The sequence below is a fragment of the Penicillium chermesinum genome, assembly GCF_028974085.1.
Source record: "Penicillium chermesinum strain IBT 19713 chromosome Unknown utg000008l:1.0-1752722.0:1.0-1753981.0, whole genome shotgun sequence".
NCBI lineage: Eukaryota > Fungi > Ascomycota > Eurotiomycetes > Eurotiales > Aspergillaceae > Penicillium > Penicillium chermesinum.
The window spans coordinates 602,819-625,739 of NW_026695318.1; the positions used below are offsets into that span (position 1 = coordinate 602,819).

At 52.4% G+C, this 22,921-nt stretch overlaps 8 protein-coding genes across 8 annotated transcripts; 3 read left to right on the forward strand and 5 right to left on the reverse strand.

Annotated features, from left to right (window-relative positions):
• Positions 1 to 219: 219 nt before the first annotated feature.
• On the forward strand, positions 220 to 1,827 carry N7468_010020 (uncharacterized protein; the record flags this gene model as incomplete). Its single annotated transcript, XM_058479315.1, has 1 exon — positions 220 to 1,827. One exon carries the CDS (start codon positions 220 to 222, stop codon positions 1,825 to 1,827), a length of 1,608 nt encoding a protein of 535 aa, XP_058325883.1.
• Positions 1,828 to 2,144: 317 nt separating this feature from the next.
• Positions 2,145 to 2,315, reverse strand: N7468_010021 (uncharacterized protein; the record flags this gene model as incomplete). Its single annotated transcript, XM_058479316.1, has 1 exon — positions 2,145 to 2,315. One exon carries the CDS (start codon positions 2,313 to 2,315, stop codon positions 2,145 to 2,147), a length of 171 nt encoding a protein of 56 aa, XP_058325884.1.
• A 25-nt stretch (positions 2,316 to 2,340) lies between these two features.
• Positions 2,341 to 4,853, reverse strand: N7468_010022 (ankyrin repeat domain-containing protein; the record flags this gene model as incomplete). The annotated part of the gene is given in 3 exon segments (XM_058479317.1): positions 2,341 to 4,305; positions 4,325 to 4,547; positions 4,588 to 4,853. The coding sequence occupies 3 exon segments, from the start codon at positions 4,851 to 4,853 to the stop codon at positions 2,341 to 2,343; spliced, it is 2,454 nt and encodes an 817-aa protein (XP_058325885.1).
• A 5,370-nt stretch (positions 4,854 to 10,223) lies between these two features.
• On the forward strand, positions 10,224 to 10,752 carry N7468_010023 (uncharacterized protein; the record flags this gene model as incomplete). Its single annotated transcript, XM_058479318.1, has 3 exons — positions 10,224 to 10,358; positions 10,421 to 10,642; positions 10,699 to 10,752. 3 exons carry the CDS (start codon positions 10,224 to 10,226, stop codon positions 10,750 to 10,752), a joined length of 411 nt encoding a protein of 136 aa, XP_058325886.1.
• Positions 10,753 to 11,449: 697 nt separating this feature from the next.
• N7468_010024 (uncharacterized protein) lies at positions 11,450 to 12,883 on the reverse strand (the record flags this gene model as incomplete). The annotated part of the gene is made up of 3 exons (XM_058479319.1): positions 11,450 to 11,941; positions 12,021 to 12,614; positions 12,671 to 12,883. 3 exons carry the CDS (start codon positions 12,881 to 12,883, stop codon positions 11,450 to 11,452), a joined length of 1,299 nt encoding a protein of 432 aa, XP_058325887.1.
• A 1,955-nt stretch (positions 12,884 to 14,838) lies between these two features.
• Positions 14,839 to 15,554, reverse strand: N7468_010025 (uncharacterized protein; the record flags this gene model as incomplete). Its single annotated transcript, XM_058479320.1, has 2 exons — positions 14,839 to 15,279; positions 15,339 to 15,554. The coding sequence occupies 2 exons, from the start codon at positions 15,552 to 15,554 to the stop codon at positions 14,839 to 14,841; spliced, it is 657 nt and encodes a 218-aa protein (XP_058325888.1).
• Positions 15,555 to 16,010: 456 nt separating this feature from the next.
• On the forward strand, positions 16,011 to 16,496 carry N7468_010026 (uncharacterized protein; the record flags this gene model as incomplete). The annotated part of the gene is made up of 2 exons (XM_058479321.1): positions 16,011 to 16,027; positions 16,211 to 16,496. The coding sequence occupies 2 exons, from the start codon at positions 16,011 to 16,013 to the stop codon at positions 16,494 to 16,496; spliced, it is 303 nt and encodes a 100-aa protein (XP_058325889.1).
• A 959-nt stretch (positions 16,497 to 17,455) lies between these two features.
• On the reverse strand, positions 17,456 to 22,307 carry N7468_010027 (aminophospholipid-translocating P4-type ATPase DNF3; the record flags this gene model as incomplete). The annotated part of the gene is made up of 3 exons (XM_058479322.1): positions 17,456 to 19,917; positions 19,989 to 21,440; positions 21,488 to 22,307. 3 exons carry the CDS (start codon positions 22,305 to 22,307, stop codon positions 17,456 to 17,458), a joined length of 4,734 nt encoding a protein of 1,577 aa, XP_058325890.1.
• Positions 22,308 to 22,921: the final 614 nt, after the last annotated feature.

Here is a 22,921-nt window from a genome sequence, read left to right on the forward strand (position 1 = left end):
GTAGTGGCTTGAGTTGGAATCGACCTTTCCTTCCTTCCTTCCTTTTTTTTTTTCAGTTCGGCGCCGAAGCCTGGATGAAGCTTAAATCTCTCGGCGCCGAAGCCCGTCCCACCACCTTGTATAAAACCACCAGAAAGCAGCTCAAGTAATCAGGATTCCCACTCAGTCGATTACTCTCTGGATATAAAATAGCACAGCATACACATTAGACCTCGAAAAATGGCCATAAACAGCCAACCCGTGATTGTGGTTGGTGCCAGCCTCGTTGGCCTCTCGGCAGCCCTATGCCTCGCCTCTCAAAAGGTGCCGACCATCGTCCTCGAGAAGCATTCAGGGATATCTCGACACCCTCGTGCGATTGGATTTACACCTCGAACAATGGAGATATACCATAGCTTCGGACTTGAGAATGACAACCCTGCGCCTGATGATTTTGTTCTCCGGAGAGCTCACGTCGAGAGCATCACCGGCAACTGGCTAGACAGCACGAACTGGTCCGACACAGAGAGAAAGCCCAAACAAGATCCGCAGAAGCAAGCACCAAAACAAAAGGAAGGAAAGACTGAGAAAAAGGAGTACTCTGCTGCTCGTGGCTCCGCGATCCCTCAAGACAAGCTTGAGCCCATTTTGGCATCACTCGCTACAGAGCGCGGTGCCGACATCCGGCGAGGGCACAAAGTTCTCCGCGTCGACCAAGATGACAGCGGAGTCACAGCCATCGTTGAGCATAACGGCAAGGAAGAGGTAGTCCGGGGCTCATATCTCATCGCCGCGGACGGCAATCGCAGCACCATTCGCGAGCTCCTTCACATCCCTCGAAGCGGCCGCGGCTATATGCAAACCATCAGCAGCGTTCTATTCCGCGCACCCCTCGAGCAATGGACAAAGGGATACGCACAGTTCAGCATCGAACAGCCAGACCTGAAAGCTTTCCTCGCTTCATACAGCGACGGCCGCTGGGCGCTCATGTTCCACGACGCGATCGACCGCGACGAAACAACAAGCAAGGCCGGGATCTACCAAGCAGTCGGGCGCTCCGATTTCCCGATCGAGATCATCACCAAAGGGCAGTGGGAGCTCACAGCGCTTGTGGCTGACACTTTCCAATCCGGTCGAGTCTTCTTAGCCGGCGACGCTGCCCACACGCTCCCGCCAAACCGGGGCGGCTATGGCGCCAACACCGGTATCCACGATGTGCACAACCTCGCCTGGAAGCTTGCCGCAGTGCTTTCGGGGGCGTCGTCGCCGAAGCTCTTGGAAACCTATACCGCCGAAAGAAGACCTGTGGCGTTGCTTCGGCACGATCAGATCTTTGTTCGTGCGGATTACAAGGTGCATCTCGATCCCGCGATGCCGGCCGGTGAGCAGATTGATGACGATGCTATGGAATTCGGACAGATCTATCAGTCTGACGGAATTATCGGGGCTGATGAGGGTTTGCCACGCGCGATGAAACCGGATGAGTGGAAGGGACAGCCGGGCACACATCTACCACACTTTTGGATTGAGAAGGAGGGGCGGCGCATCCCCGTCCTGGATGCGATCGATTCGTGGACCTTGGTTTCCGAGGCTAGAGAGTGGAGTGATGCGGTCGATCTTGTCAACCAGACTTGGCCGGACAAGGTGAAGTCGCTGCAAATCGGACAGGATGTGCAAATGATTGGTGCCGGCCAAGCTTCGGAGTTATTGGGCGTGCTTCCGAATGGCGCCGTTCTGGTTCGGCCAGATGGTTACATTGCGTGGCGGATGCATGAGTTTCCAGTTGAAGGTGAAGCCGGCGAGATCCTCAAGGATGTTGTTTTCAAAACGTCCTTTGGATATAGTTGAATGCATTCATTCCCTTGTTGCGAACCTCGTGATGTATACTGGTAGTCCTTTTTCTATATATAAATTGATTTGAATTAACAACGGCTTTTGTTTCTCACCAGGAGTCGTTTATCTTTCCTATGTTTCGAATTGGTATCAAGTGTGACAAATGAACAGAGAATATGAAAGAGCGAATATTAGCATCGTATTTGTTGCCATACGGCACATCCATCCCAAGCTACTGGATTCTTCCCAAAGAACACCGAGTTTCCAAGTTTCCCCAAGATTCGCCAGCCAACATGCTATATTCCATCCAATTGCATCTTATATAGAAACAGCTAATTGGAGCTCTGTTGCAAGACTTCCAGTCCTTCCGGCCAGCCGGAGGCACTGGCCAAATCCAGGATTGTCTTGCCCGTCTCATCTTTTTGGGTGAAGTCGACATAACCGCCGCTCTTTTCGATCAGGAGCTTCAACAGATAAAGGTCCCGATTTTCAATTGCCTCCATTATGGCGTTCCATTCGCGATAGCTCTTATCTGGGATCGGCACCCTTTTCAAGAAGAAGCTCAATCATAGTATAATCATCTGGCTCACATCGCCGAATCGCCTTCACCAGCGGAAGATGTTCGCCGGGGGCATTGGGGTCGGCGCCAGCCTCGTTCAGCAGATATCGCACGATAGGTTTGTGGCGCTCGCGCAAAGCGGTCGTTAAAGGCGAGAATACGCCCCCGCTCTTCCATTCCACATTGACGCCCGCGGCAATCAACTGCTTGACGCTATCCAGCTGATCTGCTTGCACAGCCTTCTCCATAACCCCCTTATGGATCGACAAGTCAGAAATGTAAGGCAGAAGAAGCTGCAACAAGGCGGACGACCGAATCGCCATATAAATAGGCCAGTCTTCGCCGCGGAGATTAGGATCGGCGCCGTGCTCGAGCAGCCACTTCACCATTTCGGGGCGGTCCTCTCGAAGAGCAGTGGTGAGCGCCGTATGTCCCAGAGAGTTTCGGTCGTTTGGGTTCGCGCCTCCTTGTTCAATCACCCAGCGAAGGGCCTTCGCGTTGTTATTCGCCACGGCGCATTCAGCGATTCCGGGTGGGTCGCGGAGGTTAGCCCCGGCCACCAACAGCTCTGGCAGGTACTGCAGGCGGTTGTGGGTGATACACTTCCAAGCTGGGTACTCGGATGCCATGGCGTTCGGGTCGGCGCTATGGCTCAGGAGTAAAGAGACAATATCGGGGCGATCGTCGCGAATAGCGGAGCACAGGGGCGTGTATATTCCATCTTTCTTGAGATTCGGGTCGATTCCAGCTTGCAAAAGCACACGGACGCCGTCGATGTTGTTCACGCTTGTGGCCTGCTCCATGATCCCGGGCGCTTTTCGAATGTCGGCGCCGCGGGCCAGGAGGATGCGGAGGCATCCAGGACGGTGGACAGCGGACCAGAGAACATGCTCGGGGCCTGGTAGATTGGGGTTCGCGTGATGGTCGAGAAGGGTTGTCACAACTGACGGTTGGTCAGTCTGGACTGCCTCGCACAGAGCTGTTTTCCCATGGCGGTCTTTAAGGTCAGGGTCGCAGCCGGCGTCTAGTAGCAGATCGATAATCTGCTGCGGCGTCCGCTTACGGATTGCGTCGATCAAGAACGTCGCGTCATGTCGAGCATTCTCGGCCAAGTTCCCTGCGTGAGTCAACAGGGTTCTTGTGATCTCGACATTGCCGCTGGTGATGGCATGGCTGAGAGGGGATTCGATCTCTGCATTCGCCCGGTAATTTGCGTCTGCGCCGTGTTTGAGCAGCAGTGTTACTCCGTCGGCAAAAGACTGGTCTACGGCCAGATAAAGCGGTACGCGGCTCTGAGAGTCGGGGATATTTGGGTCTGCTTTGTGAAGCAGCAACAATCGTACGGCCTCGATATCACGTTGCTGGACAGCCTCGCTGAGTGGATGAAAGTGCTCCGATTTATCGGGCGACACGCCGATGGTCAGGAGTTGTTCTATCAATGGATAATTTCGACCCCGCACGGCGGCTGAAAGCATGCTCTGAGAATTACCGTCGCCACGGGAAAGAGATGGGCTGGGTCGACGGTGGGAGGAAGCCGTATCGGTCAATGGGGTTGCAGCTTGCTTTCCATGATACGCCGAATGGGATTCTGAGCCTCGATCAGATACGGAACTGACTTCATCAACTGGGATAACCGCATGTGTCTTGTTCGGCCCGTAGTGCATCAATCGGTTATCGAGAGAAGAGGCTTCCCCAATACGTCCAGCGGGCTTAAGGAAGGTGTTCAGGGGAGAGGATAGAGGACATGTCATCCGCGATGCTGTCCCCGTCCGTATGCGAGATAACCTGGGAATTTTCTCCACGGTTCGATGGTGTATACCTCTGGCTATATTGGTCCATAGATCCCTTCGGAGGTACCGAGGGCGGCGATCGTGGGGGTTCAGAAGAATGTTGATGGAGTGACGACAGCGACCGGGTTGGCCCGATAGAACTCGCTTTATTGATGCTGGTGACGGACCGGCCTTGTGAGATGCGGTCTAGCGCAGCAGCCAAACTTGAGTATCCGATGCCGACTGAGTCCTCTGGACGCGCCTCTCCAAGGGACCAGTGGAACGCCATGCCACTGATCTGGAGCGTCTCATTGATTCTCTTCAGCGAATCATGGATGCGTCGCAATTCGTGCCCCGGCCGATTGAAACCCTCGCTGCAACTTCCCCAGTGTCCCGCGATGCTCATACTGAACAAGCTTCAGCATCACCTTCTCTAAACGTTCAAACTCGCGATATGCCGCATCAAACTTCTTTCCCACTTCTTCGATTATGACTTCCGGCAGCGACCGATTGGCCCCGGCTAGTTCGGTAACGCCCGTTTCGATGGCCCATAGGGTCCGACACGTGTCGAGGAAGGTATGTGATAGATCACGAAAGCCTTCGGGCAAATCATGGGTTGTGCTGAGATAATTGAGCATCTGCACCGAGATCTGGTTGCCCAATTGCGTCGCCAGGGCCGAAACGGTGCGAATATTGTCTTCAGCCGCCGGCATGACTGCTGAACGGCGAATGGCCAGCTATTCAGGAAGACCCCAAGGAGAGAGCCCAAAGGGAAACGAGGATTAGCAGAACAAGCGGGGGCTCAAGCAAATGACTGACATGCCTACTGATAACGATGCACGCAAGTCCACCTGGGGGGGGCCCAGAGGACCCACTCTAAACTACCGGGCAAGGAACAGACTTCGAGAGAAAACCCCCATGTGGCCCGCCCCTCAATTGCACCCCCGATCCACCCGCGAACCAGTTTTGATGATCCGATGGTCTTGAGAGGTGAGATCGAAATCTATTCGTTCGGGGGGGAGGTGGAGCGAGCCTACCAAACCTAGGATCGCGGTTGTGACCGCGGAATTAGTCAGGAGGGGGATAGCCATGTGCTGGCTATCGTGAAACCCGCTAAGGAGTAAGGTTTTCCCCTCCATGCGTCTCCTGCGCCTCCTACAAACCCGAAACAATGGCCTAGTGACTGGAAATTCTGCTATTGACAATAGGGCTATCTGCTTACGAGCATGGTATAGCTAGGTGGGCAGATAAAAGGCGGCTCGGTACAACCGTGGAAGCAGGGTTGAACGGGTCGTAAGCGCCCCACTGGGCAGAGATTTTCAGCTGGTGATGGGCTTCGAAGGTGGAAAACTGAGACATGCGATGTTGGCCAGCAATCAGCACTTACAAAGCTCCGAGTTCTGAATCGGAGCCTGAAAATGGGGCTTTCGGCTGCATTTGACAATGGCGCAGTCGACGGGGGTCTGTGCCGTGTGCCAGTGTGTCAATGCCAGCGGAGATATCGGGCGCCTCGTTTTTCAGCCTGTAAACAAGGGCATCCTTGCTGATACAATTTCCAACGGGAATAGGGTTTAATTGCAGATGACGGCGGGTTTCCAAGGTCTCGGCGGGTGCCGCCCGCATATTGAAGACCGATCAGGACAGTGTCAATAAGGGGCGATGGAGAATGAGTAGATTCCAGCAGCCCATACGGAGTAGGCGCAGGAAAGTTAATTATATTAAGATCGAGACTAGCACGTAATTCCGAGGCATGTCTCCCCATGCCGACATGATGGCCTATTAGGTATGAGGACGTGGGCTGAGGTTCCCAGATCAGGCGATCCTTTCAAATCCTTCGAGGGCCTCCTGTCTGCCGAGGGCGATGCGATCCGGTCTAGATCTCGACCATTTGCCGATCTTAGCTCGCAGTTGCTTGAATGCTGCGCTAGTGTGTATGAGAATAATTCAATGAAAACAGTAAACCTGACCTTCTCCCAATCAAACACCCTTCCAACTTTCACCAACCCCAGACTCGACCACTGGAGACGCCGTCATTCGCGGTCAGGGCTTGTGATCCTCTATACGAGGGTTGAAAACGTTTCCCAACATAAAGTGGAGCACAAGCTCCTGCAGGGTCTTTTCATTGGTTCCGCCACGGCCTCAAATTTGCGAAGACAGGAATTGGCCACCAGGATGCTTCCGGAGCGCATTGAGCCTGGCAATTTCTTCAAGATAAGAACTTGTGGAGTCCCGGCGCTCGATGGCTGCAGTAAGGGGTCAATACTGTGACTTGTCGCCTCAGTCGTTTTGTGAACCAGGATGATGTGCTTGATCAACTTTCGCATACGATGCATTGACTTGCTGAAAGAGTTTTGAAAACAGCAGACCCGGTATTAACATTCAAGCGGAATGCAGCGTATGAGGAAGTGCAGGAAGTCCTACGGGCTCACTGCTCGGGTGGAGATGCCTCACGTTGAGCGGAAGTGGATCGACCCATGCAGACCGACTGCAGTGGCGCATTTTAGGTTTGTGGTCACCTCGAGCTCGCTGTCACCAGAGAAGATGTTGTTTTAGGAGTTTCTTCTTGATCATGCTCTGACGGAAAGGTCTTGATAGAAGAGCAGGATGAACAACGTTCTCAGTCACAATAGACTCCGCCCTGCCGGGGCATATACCACAAGGAAAAGTCGGGGGAAAGGTTCTATCGAGGATGCATCGTCGAACTCGCAGGCATTGCTCCATAAAACCTTCTCCTCCACAAGAGCCCCAGATCACCGAGCACCTTATCTCTGCGCTCTCTGGCTGGGTATTGTCCTCGTCAAGCGTCTCTCGCCCTATCCACCAGGGCAATTCATCGAACACGCGAACCTCTCTCTCACGAGAAGAGATTTTCTAAGGAACATGGGTACCAATTCAACTGCCAAGGTTGAGCATCTTGAACGAGTCCAACGAATCAGTCCATTGTAGACTCGGCAAGCCGTCGCAAAAAGGCCCCGTAAGATCAAACCCTATGTCATCAGTCATGCCAAACTGATAGTTATTTCTTGTGGAGGTACATCTCGAGATATCTGTTGGCGGTCAAGTCGGGGGGGTTCGGCTACGTAGAACGAAACCAAATGTTAGAAGGGGCCCTTACTTAACCCGGAGCAACCAGCCAGTGATGGATGGATATTCTATATCCTGCTCGCTAGTGTCCCCATGGTTCACATAAATGATACAGCAAAAGTGAAAACCAGGGGAGATACATTACAAGTATAGGAAGGCAGGGTATTACATGGTCAGTAGTTCATCCCATCTTCCATCTTCGATCAGAACCAGCGGATCCACGCTTTGAAAGTAGATCGTCCAACAGGGCCGCAGATATCTCGCTCTTCATACAGTTAGGTAGCACGAACGTCCCGCCGTGCTCTCGCCTGAGAGCCTCTGAAATCACACTCTTCATTTAGAGCTTCTGTTAAGTCCTGCCATTCCCTAGTTGACTTCCATGGTGCTTGGCGCAAGTCTGTAGGGATGCAGAACCGTTCACGAAAGATTAAGACCACCATAATCGGATTTGGGAGCATCAGCGATGTTATTCAGTTTGGTACAAAAGTGCCACCTTATATGAAGCCACGGCCTGTGAGGAACTCATGAGATGCTTTAGTCTTTTACTGTGCCCGTGAATTAGGTGGAGGCAGGAATTGCTGATTGAGGCCAGTATTGCGCCTATTCGGTATTACGCAACGAAATGGGACATTTAACGGCCAGTTCCCCCTTTCGCCTAGACATTTGAGCAGGCTTCAGCATAATCAGCCAGGTCAAGAAAACTGCGACTGCCATCAACACATGGTGTATACATAGCTGGGAAGGAAGGTCATTTCCGGATATTCGTAGCAATGATGTCTTGTCGGTTCTGGTTGTTTGTAGCTTTCCGGCAGAGTGGGGCTGAAGATAACCCACTGCAGCTTTGGTGCAAAGAGCCAATATCAGTAATGGCTATCCACTCTCGTACAAGCTCTGACTGTTCTCGAGCCTGCCAAAAGAAACCCCCCCCCTACAGAAGACATAGGAAATCGCCACTTTCGTCATGATACACTCCGCTCCATACTCCACAACGTTGTAACTTAGCTGAAGCTCACTACTCTGGAACAAAATTGACCTGCTCAGGAGCAATGAGGCTACTACCACTGTCGCTATTATATCATAAAGCTTTAATCTTTGAAGCCGCTTAATGGAATCACACTTGACCACTCCGCCATTGTTGCTATTACGTCGTGGGCGGTGCAAATGGCCGCGCAAATTGCAACTGATTCTGCAACGTCACTTGAAGTCCAAGACATGATCCTCTTTCCTGAGCTGACAGTGTGTGGCCGCGGTCTGTTAGCAGCCATTGGAACCGGTCACTGGGGATCGGCGCGATGCAATATAGTTTACACTCCAAGTAGTCTCCTTTAGTGGCACTCATCAACTTTTATGATTTTGTGAGCCAACTACAAGTGGGGTGGCTTATCTGCAGCGGGCAGGGACGAGTCCATCTGTCCTAATAGTCGAGGCCATGAGATAGTCGAGGCCATGAGATCAATGATTGTCCTCTGGATTTCTTACTCCATTTCGGTAAATTGCGCGAGGTCGGCGAGGGGCACATATTTATGCACGGTGGATGACCAGAGAAATCCAGTGATTTTTGGCGAGCAATGGTTCCAGGTACAGGGGTCAATAGGGACCTCATGGTGGGATAACTAATAGGGAAGTCTTCAGGAGTCTTCAGCCCCGCGAGTCTAGAACGCAATTAGCCCCATCGCCGTCGATCTGCACTCCACGCCAATTCTGCGCAGTACCCCCTGGCCAGTATGAGTTACTTTGCTCAAATAAAGTTCAAGGTGATGTAGCTTAAGTCGAGTACTTCACGGTCGACAGAATAGAGCACTCGGAGACCATCCGAGTATCTTCGCCAGGGACAGTGTCTATCAGTTCTCACGCCATGGGAGCCAATGAGAGATGATTGGCCTCCCTGGTTTCGGCAGCATCGCATTGTGCCTGTAAAAGCCTCTCACCTAGCATTGGGCTGCATGTTCTGGGCGTTACACTTGCCCTCGTCGGCTCACCACGACTGCGTCCTGCAGGATTCAGCTATTTTTAGTGGGCTATCAAGGACTCAAGGACATCTAGTTGTCGTTACAGCCAAAACATCCAACGGAAACGGGCTCGCCTTATGGATGCATGTTCGAGGTCCTAGCAGAGCACTACAGAGGTCGACTGTAACTCTCCTCATAACTTCCATGGACGGGACCGAAAGGACATGCTCGCCGGTATCGCTCCTCCAAAAAAACACCAATGCCATGTAATCAACGATTAGTGCCTGTTGAATCACACCATACCTTTTTTTTTCCCACTTCACAAAATTTCCTTGTAGTCTAGATCGCGGTAGACTAGCGCGGTTTCAATTATCCCCGAGGTCGGTGACCAGGATCATCCCCATGAGTTGAACAAGCCCAATTCCCCTGCTCCCAGATACCACCTTCGGCCTCGCATACGTAACAGTAGCAGTGAGGCCCTCGCGATCCAGAACAGAGAACAAAGCTCAGTGGTGTCGATTCACATAGCTCCTAGATTATAGTGGGGGGGTTTTTGTGGCTCTGCGGGTATCCGATCCGCAGCCTTACAGCGTAGCGTTTCTTAGCCTTCACCGCCACCTGCGCCCCTTCCGAAGGGCCCTTAGCCGGGAGACTAAAAATAAGATTGTCTGAAGAGCCCTCTCCCTGTAGGAATCAACATCCTAGCATGACTGGTCAATTATTGGGCCCCCTGAACGACCCTCGCGGAGTGCGCCCTTATTGGACCGGCTACTCCACTGACATAAAAAAAGGTTGTGCACAGCAGGGCTCAGTGAGACAATTCTGGGGGCCTCTGAGACTTGGCGAATCAAGCCTGACCATGGTTCCATCAACCCCCAAGACTTCGCATCGAACAAGATCCGGGCAAAGGGCTCTGAAGATATTTAACCATGCTAGTGCACCCCCGCTTACCTTCACAACCATCCTTCCAAAGCAAAATCCCCCGCAATTTGAATATAAACACTTTTTCTTTTCTGAACATTCTTTTAATTCTCTTTACTTCTATACATAATGAAGTTCTTCGCTACCCTCGCTACCCTCGCCCTCGCCGGCCTGGCCGCAGCCCAGAGCGCCAACTTCGGTCTCCCGGCAGAAAACGTCGAGCTGAAGGCCGGCTCCGAGACGATCGTCCAGATCCAGCGTCCTGTATGCTTGTCGATCTCCCGTTCCTTTTATTTTCTGTTGCACAGAAACTCATAATCTCGCAGAACACTCTGACTTCCTCGACCGAGATCGGTGTGGCCATTGGTCTCTCGACCCTGGACGAGCCCGCCGACGAGGTCTTCGGCACTGTCCTCCACACTGGCCCCTTCGAGCCCAAGTACCACGAGAGCCGCTCTCCCCCATACCAGAACTTCACAGTCACCATCCCCGAGGGGACCAAGAAGGGCAAGGCTCATCTCACGATTGCCCATGCTACTCTGATCGGCGTAAGTCTTCATCTTTGGCTCCTTTTTGCGTCTGGTCTCCTGCTCACAATGTACAGGCTGGACCCTACCCGGATCTACAGACCCTGAACCGCACGGTGACGATTGTGTAAGGATGACGCCGGAAACCTTGGATTGCACAGATTCCCCCGTTGTATATGATTGGTTTTACTTTTTTCTTACTGTACTTGACTTTTTTTTTGCGTGGAGCGTTGGAAATAATTTTTGGAAGCATACATAGTCCCGCATGGATCAAATGGAAAAGTTTGAATTTAATTTGAAAAAGATGCCGAAACTTGGCAAGTCCACAAAATAAACTCCGAGTGGCGGGAATGTGGCGCCACTCCCGGTTCCCTTCCAAAGATAGAACGTTGCTTCCATGGGACTAGGCGGAGCAGACGTCTTACCCCTGGTAGTCTGTATGCTTCAGGTTGATCACTTGCCGATTTATCGTCCGCAAGATAGGACCTCGATCTCGCGGATCATTATGGAATGCCATCTATCCCCATCTGACGGTCTCGGCATCACAGCCAAGTTCTATCGTAGGAGTGTTGATATGACACTCTCGTCGCTTCATGCTACGGGCAGCGCTATGGAAACAACCCCACTCAAGCTGGTGTGATTTTCTGAGGAGCCACTCCGTCATAGCAGAAGAACCTTCATGTCCACTCAAAGCACCTGTCTAACCATAACCAGTAAGAACGCCCGCAACAAGGTATCGTATACACATTCGAACCCCAAGCAAAAAAAGAAGAAAAAAAAAAGCCAATCATCGTTATCATTACAAGCGGCTCAGAAGCCCCGCGCATCTCAGCGGTGATCTATTTCCAGATACTCAGGCACAATGTCATCCAAACTAGGCGCATGGGCATGCCTGGCCGCCTCCCCGTACGCCGGCAACGCCGAACTCCGCATATGGATCTGCCCGGGCTCAACCACTCGTGCCTCAAAGCCTTCGTGCACTTGAACATCCGACTTAGATTCCCCGATACTTTGCAGAGCAGGGTGCTTCGTATCCTTGCGCACCGGCACCAGGTTCTGGAATTCCACGCCATCCTTGTCATCCGCCAGCGAGCCCGTGATGCTGCGGATCCGAGAGGCTCGGCAGGTATGTTGGGCAGGTCGGGACCAGACTGTCGCGGCGTGGTAGGCTGACTCTTTGGAGTATTCGGGATCGGAGGTCATGAGGCCCCATCGCTGCATCATGCTGGCATACAGAGGCGCGATGGGCGGGAGGCAGGCGCAGACTATGCCGACGCCGGCTTCGACGACGGTGAAGGTCACGGTTTCGAGGTTGTTCACCTGGGGAGTCGACGTTAGCGTTGGGTTTTCCTTTTTCCCCCCTAGAATCGTGGGGGAGAAAATGTTCTGCTTTGCTTACCGTGACATCGTCCGAGTTGGTAACTTCGAAAATGACGGCGATTCTGGCGATCCCGCAGCCTACGGTGAAACAACCGAGCAGGAAGACACCGGACACGGCCACCTTGCGTGCTTTCTCGATTTGGAGATTCCAGATAATCGGGAGAGGGAGGATCAATATGGCGATGTCGGAGGCAGTGTTCAGGAACTGCGGGGTGGCGAGGTGGGCGAGTAACGGAATGCAGCTTCCTTGGGGCGGAGTGAGGCCGTAGTATGAAACCGTTCGCGTCCAGTAGTATTGGACGGGCCAGCATTGGAAGATGAAGACGAACGTCCCCGAGATGCCGAGCCCGACTGCGTATGCCATGTTAACCCACAGAGCGATTTTGAACCATCGCTGTTGAACGAGGAAGAGGCGGCGGTAGAGGACTAGGATGGACATCTTGATAAACATCACTCCTGGGGCCCAGAGGACAGAGACGATCCAGTAGTTCGTGTATAGGTATACCAGTGCATGAGGAGGGTCGCGGTCTTCATACATCACTCGCACTTGATGGAGGCCGGCTCCAGCTCTGAGAGAGAGACATGATGAGACTGTCTCCGCAATAACGATCAACTAGACCCGTCAGTCAGAACCAGTCAGAAACGCCATGAGGTTTGGTCCCTCCTTACCAGTGCAATGATGATGAAGATATCGTCGAGGCCAAACTTGGTTCTATACAAGTGTCGCGCGTAAAGCCGCAAGCCAACAGCGACAGTCGGCGCAACCGTGCAGATGATAATGCCCACGTACTGAGCGACCCGCACGTCATTGCCCCACCTGGCAACCTGCGATTCGAAGTCCGCCGACCCGGGGGCCGGCTTGTATTTACTGCGATCCGACATGGAGCTCGGGACCACATAGACTCAATTCCTTCACAAAAGGGAGGGCCTTATGGCAAGGACTTATAGAAGCTTGCAAAACTCCTTGTCTGGCGGGGAAACTGGTTTAAAACCAACCCCCCTTTCTGCAGGTGAAGAAATGCAGGCACAGGAGTCTCCTATTTCGGATTAGTTAGTTGGGGGCGCAATTGAGCCCGAGTCTGAACATGCACGGATGAAGAATCCGGCGTGGGCGGGCGCTCGAGGATCGTCGTTCCCGCAGGTTTCATCGTTACTGGTTGGCTCGTTCGGAGTGAGCTAATGCGGGGGGGCGTACATGTGGGAATGATGAGCCAAAGTCCTCACTCTAAGGGCAGTAGTTTATGGCCCCAAGCGATGGTGACAAGGACGGTTACCATTCGCTCTTATTGGCCGTGATCGAGCCCTGCACGTAATGCAAGCACTGCCAACGTTACACCCTGAAGAATATACTAGCGCTAGATCGGCACCAGAACCAATTAGCATGCCGTTGGTTATCACCCTCTCGTTTCAAGTATTCACGCGGAGAATACCGCAGTCTTTAAGCGCAAGGTCTGTTCCCGCACGCTAAATGCCCCCGTATCAGCATTACTCCTGATAGTCAATGAGAGCGATCAGTCTCAAGATGCCGAACGTTGAACCGAACAAGTCGATCAGCGGTATTGCAAGTTTGAAGATTCACCACATCATGTGGAATCCGGTATTGGTTCCTTTCAGCCGGAGTTGAACTGATACCGCCGATGACTTGACCCTATATGGGGGGCCAGGTTGTTCGGTCGCTGATACAAGACATCGCCCAGTGGCTTTCTGTGGCCAAATGCTGTGTGGATACCGCTTCCGCCACCTACCCCGTCAATATATATATCCATGGTTACACATCCTGCACCACTAATTTTTATTGGATCGTACTAAATTTAAATATACTGAATACTCAGGTTTTTATACAGACTTCCCTCGCTTAATATTTCGTACAACAGCCTGGTTCGTATACAATTTATCCGTCCTTCTTCCCATACTCATCCATATCCACGTGTCAATCCTCGCCTAGTTTAATACATCCCCTGCAGCACTAATACAGTCTTTGAAGTAGGCCCAATCCTCTCCATATATTCGGATCTACAAAAGATCTAGAAACACACAAAAAGATTAATGCATTAGTGCATTCCAAGCCGGGTTGATAGGGTTAAGATCAGGCGAGTATACAGGTCAATCTCGAACGTATATCCCGTGCTCTTCAAACTAAACCTGTATCTTTGGCTATATGAACCTTTGCGTTATTTGTGCTAAAATATTCATTCCAGGTTGATAGTGATCAAGGCTATGGGGGTGGTATAGGAAAAATCCAAATGTGGGTGGTTGGGGTGATGGTAGGAGTGCACACAGGCTTTTGGACGGGTGGGTGTAGATCCATTCTTTCCCACCATCGCCGACGGGAGGATCTCGGGTAGACGCATAGCAAGCCAGCAGACTTAGGCCTCGGGTAGGTCCAGGATAATCCTCCATATGTTCCAAGCGGGAGCTGTTTAGAAAGACTACGGTCACACATTTCCTCCAAGTGTCCAATGTCGGGAACGAAGCGGGGGAAGAAGATGCGATCGGAAATGACGTATGAACGCTACCGGAGGGGCCCGGCAGTCAATTGACCCATTCGCCCGGCTCCTTTCTCGATCCTTTCTCGATCCACTTTGTTCATGCGAGACTTGGGGCACGAGCCAAGGTTCCTTGGATTCTCCTCAATCCACACCTCGGCAAATGTACTGCGGAGCTGGGAAAGCTGAGGAGCTTTACATTAGGGTTGTTCTACAAAGTCTGGGAGCATGCGGGACGGAACAGAATCTACGCAAATCCGCGCAATGTGGGGAATACAATATGGAGAGAAGCCATTTTTTTTTTTCGATTTGATTTTTCCCTCACGGAAAAATCCCTAGTACATTAAGAGGTCATGACTCGGCAGTAGTTCGTTTTAGCTGGATCTCTAGTCCTTTTGAACCTGGGGGCAGATCAGCCCCATTGTCGTTCCGGTCAAAGTACAATCGCCACACCTCGCGGCCCTCGACGATCCCAAGCTCCTGGTGGATCACATCCTGCGCGTCGTCTTCCGGCAGCCGCACAGCCAGCCACCCTTCCCAGCCTTCCAGCGTCACGAACTGTTCATCGCTCGTCCAATCGAAGGGCCCACAGATGTGACCTTCGGAATCGGGCCGCCCGCCCCACCGCATCTCGTGGGTTTCCGCATCCAAAAACACCCATCGGAGCGTCGGGGCTTCTTCACCACTGATGGTTACCAAGCCCGCCGTGTTGCCCGGTGGGAAGTCGGGGTGTGTATAAAAGCCGCCATTGAAGGGGACCATCGAGCTGCTTGGGTTTTTCGTAATGTAGAGCTGCACCGGTGATCGTAGACGTCAGTCCTGCGTCAATGAACCACTACTGCAACACACACCTTACCATCCAGACCCACTTGGATCTGGGCATTTTGGATCTGTCGACGCGTCTCTGGCGTGCCTTGACTGAGGGAGCATGTGGCCACTAAATGGGTACGCTGCTTGCGGGCGGTTTTGCGCCGGTTCTCCTCCTGGTCTCGGCTCCCTTGGGTAGCTTCATTCAGGCCAATCATGGTCGGCAGCATCGCCGCCATCATGGCCACGCCGAGAACCATCTTGATGTAGCCGGAGAACGGCAGTTGATCTTTCAGTCAGGAGTTGATCCTGAGAGTCAATAAGCGTGGGCGAAAAGATTGGACGGGGGGTGCCCACCGTATAACAGGTACCAAGAGCAGCTTTTTCAGCTCCGCGGTGGAGCTGTGCAGATACCGCGACAGTGGGGTGCGATCTGGGTGGAGATGAAACCCACTTCTGCAAAACCGAGACAAACCTGATGAATCGAGACCGTGGTACTCGCTGATAGGTCCCATCTACGCAGATCGCGGAGGGGATCTCCTACGTAGGCGAGCTGAAAAGAACAAGGGAGAGGTTGAAATACCGATCTCTCTCACCTCTTTTTTACTTTCCTTCCAAGATCTGTCCTCCCAGCCTACGATTCTCTTCTCATCCCCCACAACCCGTCCCTTTCTTAACGACATAAGTACTCTCTACGCTGCCATCCTTCTTCCACAATGGCCGATTCCGTCAGGTAGTCCTCATCCAACCGCATTCTTCCCCTCCCCAAAAGTCCTTGCCTACCTTGATTAAATCATATACTCCTGGAAACCTCCCCCAATCTCCATCCTCTCTAGTCATGTCCTCCCCCCAGACCGAAAAGGGTCAACCAAAAGCCGAAGACAACCCGCGCCGAGACGATACAAAGGCTCTCCAGGATCCCCCCCGCTGACATCTACCCCTCGCCTCCTAGTACCCCTACCGATCAGCGCCCCGTCGGTGGCCGCAAGCCCAAGGGCGACGAAGGCAACGGCCTTGTCCCCAAGTCTGGCGATCTGACCAAGGGCGCCCTCCCCAACAGCGGGATGGAAGCACCCGGCGCCTCCTTGCCGGAAGACGAGAAGAGCAGTCTCAAGATTAAGATCCACCTGAACCTCCACGCCAAGGTGCGCCTCGACCTGGATGCGCAGATCTATGGTGATGTGGTCATTGGTCTCCTGTAGAAGAACAGATGGGGACATGAATTGGTATCGTTGCAACCGATCGCATATTTTGATAATTTAACGCTGATTCGGTCTAGGTGATCCTCCGAGAGCTTCGCGTCAATACTGAGTATAATGTTGCTTGTACGGTTTATGGATAATATACGATATTGTGATGAATAGCCATGCTAGTGAAGAGTCCATATCCTGGTACCTGTAAGCTACTACTGTATCCGAGTTCACAGTTCAGGCGTAGATCCAGACGGATGTGATTTTGGTGCCGTATCTGCGTGAGGAAATGAAGGGAGAAGTAGAGACAGGGAATCATAGATGCAGGGTCTGCAGCTTCTCTGCAGGCTGCAGAGATATTGTAGGGCTGAATATTAGAGTTGATTGTTTCTGCAATTAGTATGCAAGGCTGCTGTGAAATAGTCCACGCGGGGTGTACAAAGGATGTTGGATTCGGAGAGTGTGCACAGGGTGTAGGACCACTACGAACTGGAATAAGCTATGCTACTAGCAGAGAGGCTTGGGATCGGCAATGGGATGAAATCGAATTGTGCTGTAAGATCAAACGCTTGTATTCTCGACTTTTGGCAACGATGTCAACTTGAAGTAGTCTATGTACGAGGACGACCGAAGGACTGACTCCTTCGTGCAACGCGGTGACAAAAACGGGAATCAAAAAGAGCCACTTCCAACGGAGAGGGTATCAGAGTTCTGCACGAGATAATGAATGAAAAGAAACACCGGCGCCAGTGGGTATGGTATCTCGAGCAGTGAAAAGCAACGCTATGAGAGAGAGACATGAAGAGGGCATAATGGAGGGTCATTGGCAAAAACGTAGAAACCGGAAATTCAGGGTGCAAACAACGTACGAGAAAAAGAAGAAACACCGCCCACATATACACATTTACAAACGTGGGACCCTAGAGAAAACAGAAACAAAAACAAAACAAAAGGAGAACGTGATTCGTGGCTCATCTCAGGTGGCCCTTGCGGATAGAGCCAAATCCTCTGCTGAGCATCTCGTGGATTTCGACAGAGCGGCGTGGAGCGCAGGATTCGGGAGGAATAGGGTCAGCTCCAGGCACAGCAGTCACGGAAGTGGTGCCAGCGGCAAAAGGTGTGCCGTTTGAGCCGACTTGGCTTACACTGGCACTGTGGCTGGAATACCCCTCAAGCTCGATCTCGTTGCTAATCGGTTTCAAGTCGGGCATGACGCGAGGACGAGCAAGGAGCTCTCGTACGTGGCGCTCGCGGGCATCCATCTCGGCTGTTTCGCGCGCTAGCTCGAAAGAAGACTTCTTGGTGCCGTGGTCCCAACCTTGCTGCAGCTCGGTAGCAGCGGCTTCTTCGAAGCGCTTGCGAATGTCAAGGTCCTTTTCATATTCTTGGAAAATATCCACGTCGGTTGGGAAGAAGAGGGCGCGGAGTGTGCTGACAATCAGCTCAAGGAGAATAACCGATGTAGAGGCGACGAGAAGAACAGCCCAGAAGAGAAGGTTGTCGCCGACGTGATGAATGAAATTCCCGTTGACATCGTAGACGCCTTTCCCGGATTTGAAGTTGTAGCGCTGCGAGAGGATGATGTTCCACAGGAACCAGCCACCAATGGAAATAATCATAACGATGGCACACAAGTATGTCTTATTGTGGACCTCAAGGAACTGGAGCTTGATGTTGATGACGATGACACAGGTGCTGAACGTGAGGAGACCAAGAGCAAAAGTGTCGACGTCACCAAGGTTCACCTGAATCATACCGAACAGGCCGTACATGGTGAAGAAAATAATCGCAGCTTCACAAGTGGCCATGAACGACCACCCGACCCAGAGCAAGATATTGAACCCGCCGTTCCGTTGGCCCTTGGTATAGAGCTCCGGTACAGCAAGCAAGGTTGAAGCCGCGAGATCTTTGGTGAAAATACCCAAGAAGATAACCGGCAAGGACGTGAAAAGAGTATTGAACATACTCAAACTCCACGACTCGTAGAGACTGGTACCAGTATACCCATTCCAGTGCTGATATAGAGCCTGGGTAAGGTAGAAAAGCATTTCCTTCCAAAAAGTGCCGAGGGTGTACTTGCAAGCCCGCATGTAATTCCAGCGACCATGGACCAGGAGCAGCTTGAGCAGAAATCGGAATTGCGCGATCGAATAATCCGAAATGCGTGCAGCTTGAAGACCTTCTTTGCCAGCAATACCAATACCCACATGTGCCTCTTGAATCATCGCAATGTCGTTTGCCCCGTCTCCAATGGCGAGCGTGATGGCATCGTCAATATGAGTGCGGATTGACTTGACCAAGAAGGCTTTCTGTTTCGGGCTCGCACGGCAACAGATCACCGAGTCGACTCGGATAGCAAGTTGGAAGAAGCGCTTACGAAGGATTTCATCTGCCTCGATGGTCGACAATGTCTGTCCATCGACGACGACCACAGAGTGAGCGACGCGACCGGCGATGACCTCACCAGTAAGACTGACGATCTCTTCCTCGACGTTGCCCTTGGTTTGGTCGAGAATGGTCAATGTCGAGTATTCTCTGACTAAGCGACAAGAGTGTCCAACATTGATAGCAGTTTCACGCTTGTCACCAGTGAGCATCCAAAGCTTGATATTCGCGCGACGTAGCTTATCGATAGCCTCCGGAACACCCTTCTGCAGCTTATCTTCAATGGCAGTGGCACCAGTAAGCTCAAGCTGCTGCTCGATCTGCTCGCCAACCTTCTCAATCTTGTCCTGACGGTCGACGATACTGGTGACAGCCTCGTGGTATGCAGCCTTCCAAGTCTTGTACGAAGCCTCATCCAAGAACCGATGGCCATATAGAAGGGTGCGAAGACCATCGGTCGCAAAGTCATTCAAATGCTGGAAGCATCGCTCAAAGATAGCAGACTCATTGACAACAAGGGCCTCCTCGACCAGATCCTCGTCCTCATCCTCGCCGTTGGTGGAGCTGCCAGACTCGGAAATAACAGCAGAAGCCCGGCTCATCTGGGCAGAAGGCCGGGGACTGTAGTACTCATTGCCCGCCTCGCGATTTAGAATACCGCCATCGGTCTCACGGTCGCGGAGCCAGACATCAATACTTTCGCGGAGAGCGGTAGGATTCTGAATCGATGCCGAGTCCCGGTGACGGGTAAAGCTGGCCTTGCTCAGACTTCTGCGGACACCGCTGTCCTTGCGGCTTTGCTGGTACTCGCTGTTGCGGCGGATGATGTGGTTTGCTTCAGCAGTCTTGCGCTTGCTTGCCCGGCGCTCAATCTCAGCAGCCTTTTCGTGGGCCATGTCGGCGTGCTTGAGCAGCCGGGTCAGGGTGGTGTCGGCACCCTTGCAAAAGAGGCAGATGCGTTGGTCGGGCATGCGGACGACGACAGACATACGCTTTCGAGCGCTGGAGAACTCGATCACGTCCATTATTTCGTACGTTTCGTCGACGGCTGGTTCATCAGAGCCATTGGGGTATGTCCGGAGAGTTAAGGTGTTCGACTGTCGGTCGGTCACCAAGTACCCAAGTTCCTTCGCTGCCAGGACAAGAGCAAGCTCGTCGGGGAGGCAGCCTGGAATGTGATGCCGCCGGTTTCATCCTCTTCGGGAATACAGGTGTGGCAGAGGGAAATAGCCAGAAGGAACAGCTTTGCCTTTCGTGCAAATAGAGTGTATGGCTTCCGTTGAATGTACTGAATCATTTCGGTAGTCCGGTATGGTGAAGTACGGCCGGATTGGCGGAGCGCATCAACACCAGATAAATTGGATGGACGAGGTGTATGGTGAGCTTCGGAGACATTTGATTTTCGAATCATGGCTTTCTTTCCCTTGGCCCGTCGTTTTTTGTGGATGAGCTTCTCACCTTCGCGGGCAGCTTCCTCTTGGAGGTCCGAATCGTGCAACCAGGCAGTGCCAGCAACGCTGATCTTTCTAAAACGCATAGAGTTGTTCGTCAACGTTCCAGTCTTGTCTGAGAAGATATAGCTGACTTGGCCCAGCTCTTCGTTAATCGTCGAAGTGCGTGCCTCGAGAGGGGTGTCGGTTTCCGGGTCGTACATATCAATGTCGTTGAGTAGATACATCTGCACCACCTTGACGATTTCCATACTGACATAGAGTGAGATAGGAATCATGGTATTGAACATGATCAGGAAGGAGGTGAAGATAGGCCCATAGTCAACGTTCGCATCGGTCAGGTACCAAGAATGGCTCTCCACGCTTTGAGACCAGTACTTGTAGCATATGGTGCACACGACAGCCATGATGACGACCAAAAGGACGATCAGCATCACCACGCGGTTGACCTTGGATTGCAGTGCAGGCTTCTTGATTCGAGGGTTCTTGTTCGCGTTCATGCGAATCTTGCACTCTTCGCCGGTGTATATCACCATACCAAGCGCGCAATCGGTGTTTCGCAGGATACTTCCACGATAGACAATCTCGTTGTTGGTCAGAGGAACTTTTTCCTGGCCATTGACGGTAGCGTGGCCGTCGAATTTGTAGAGATCAAGGTTCGGGTCTTCGACCACAAAGGAAATCGAGTTACTCGTCAGATCTTTGACAGTCGAGCAGACTTTGGCCACGGGCTGACAGGGCTGCTTATTCTTGAGATTGGTCTCTCCGTCCAACGCCATCGTCTCGATGTAAGCCACGCCGTTCGGACCATCAGAATGGAGCAAGACAAAATCGGCCGGCACAGGCTCATCACGCCCGAGTTTGATCACATCTCCGACCCGAATGTCCTCCCATTTGATCTCCACCCATTCGTACGAGCCTTCCTCCACTGGATTATACGAAGCATCGGGTGTATAGCGAAGAACCCATGCAACCCGATTGTTCTCTTCCTTATCCAAGCGATAGCGGCGCCAATCATCAAATCCTTCCTTACCCATCGAGATACCAACGAAAATCAACAAGGGAACAATGGTTGTATATGTTCCCGTGGTACTCAGACCCGGAATCATCTGCAGAACGGCTACGATCAAGAAATAGAAATTGGCCAGCTTGGTGAATTGCGCAAACAGTTGTCGAGGAAGAAACTCCAGAAACTGTATCTACTGGATCGGATCCAGTTCGCGCAGTATGGCTTTCCGGTGCGCTCATCGAGGAAGGTTTCGACCGAGGACGGATTGAGGTCGATCTGGCGGCCATTGGCGGTCGGTGGGATATCTTTGATGCGGAGAATAAAGTTCTGCACCCTGACCAGGGCGGCTTCTATACGCGCAGTCAAAATAGTCATCTGCGTTTTCCTTCCATTCCAGCTGCCCTTCAGCAGGGACATGGAGTATTCCTTATTGAGGGGATTGTCTTCCGAGGAAATGTATGACGTGCGGTCATTCGTGTCCGAATCTAGAGTCGTGGTCGGCGCTACTTCCAGTTCGTTCTTCTCATCTTGCGGGCTTGGAATACTGGAAATGACTGCAGTCGGGGACTTCGCAGCACTGACGGGCCCACTTGCTTCGCCCAATTCCGCCGCACCAATATCATCCTGCTCAGAATGGGTTTGGATGTTCTTATTGAAGATGGATCGACGCAATGAATAGCCACGGTTTCGCGACCGCGAGCGACCGTTGCCATTAGAATCTGGACTTGGCGGGGACACGGGCGAGAGTGGAGAGAGGCTAGCATTGGGAACGGCGGGAGGCGAGAGGGGAGAGGTGGGAGATCGAGCGGGAGGTCGCGTGGCAGGAGGCGCCAGGGCCGTGGTGTCGATGCTTAAACCGCGTGAGCTGGGGCGGCGGTCCCAATTGGAATGCCGTTGCTCTTCGGCTGAGGGTCGTTCGAGGTCTGTAGAGAAGCGGACATGGTGTTGTTGAGAAGAGCGCCGACCAGCATCGGACATGGTGTGCGACGAAGCGAACGACGGTCGCCCAACAATGTCACTCTCATTCTGCTGGTCCGGGACCTTTCGGGACGTCCGTGATTTGACATGGCGGGAATGGCAGATCTTCACCCAGATCGATTCCGAGATCGTCTAGCTGGTCTGGAAGATTCTGGTGCCTTGGAGATACGCAGGCTCTTAGACTGAACCTAGGTGAGTGAGCCAGAAGGGCTCAGGTCGGTCATGTCTTTTGCAGTTTCGTCGCAGCTTCTCGCTTCTTTTTCTCTTTTTTCTTTTTTTTTTTCCCTTTCTCTTATCTTGCTTGGCCCCGATGTGGGTTTCAGCGCAGGTAAATGAAGGTAGCGAGACGGTTTTCCCGAAAAACGAAAGTCAATCCCAACAGGCAGGCAGAAACAAGAGGAGATAAGAACAGTTCGTAGGGGGGGGAGAAATTGCAGAAACAAAACAAGCAGCCTAGAACAGAAAGACGAGTCTCGAGGAGCAACGGTTGCGGCAAGAAGCCTAAAGCGGGTCTAGCGATGCGGCCAAATTGCCGACGGCAAAATATTTTGCATGAGGGTTAGAGAAGGTTCAACAAACTCATAAACTAGAAGAATAAACTGGGGCAACCGGGC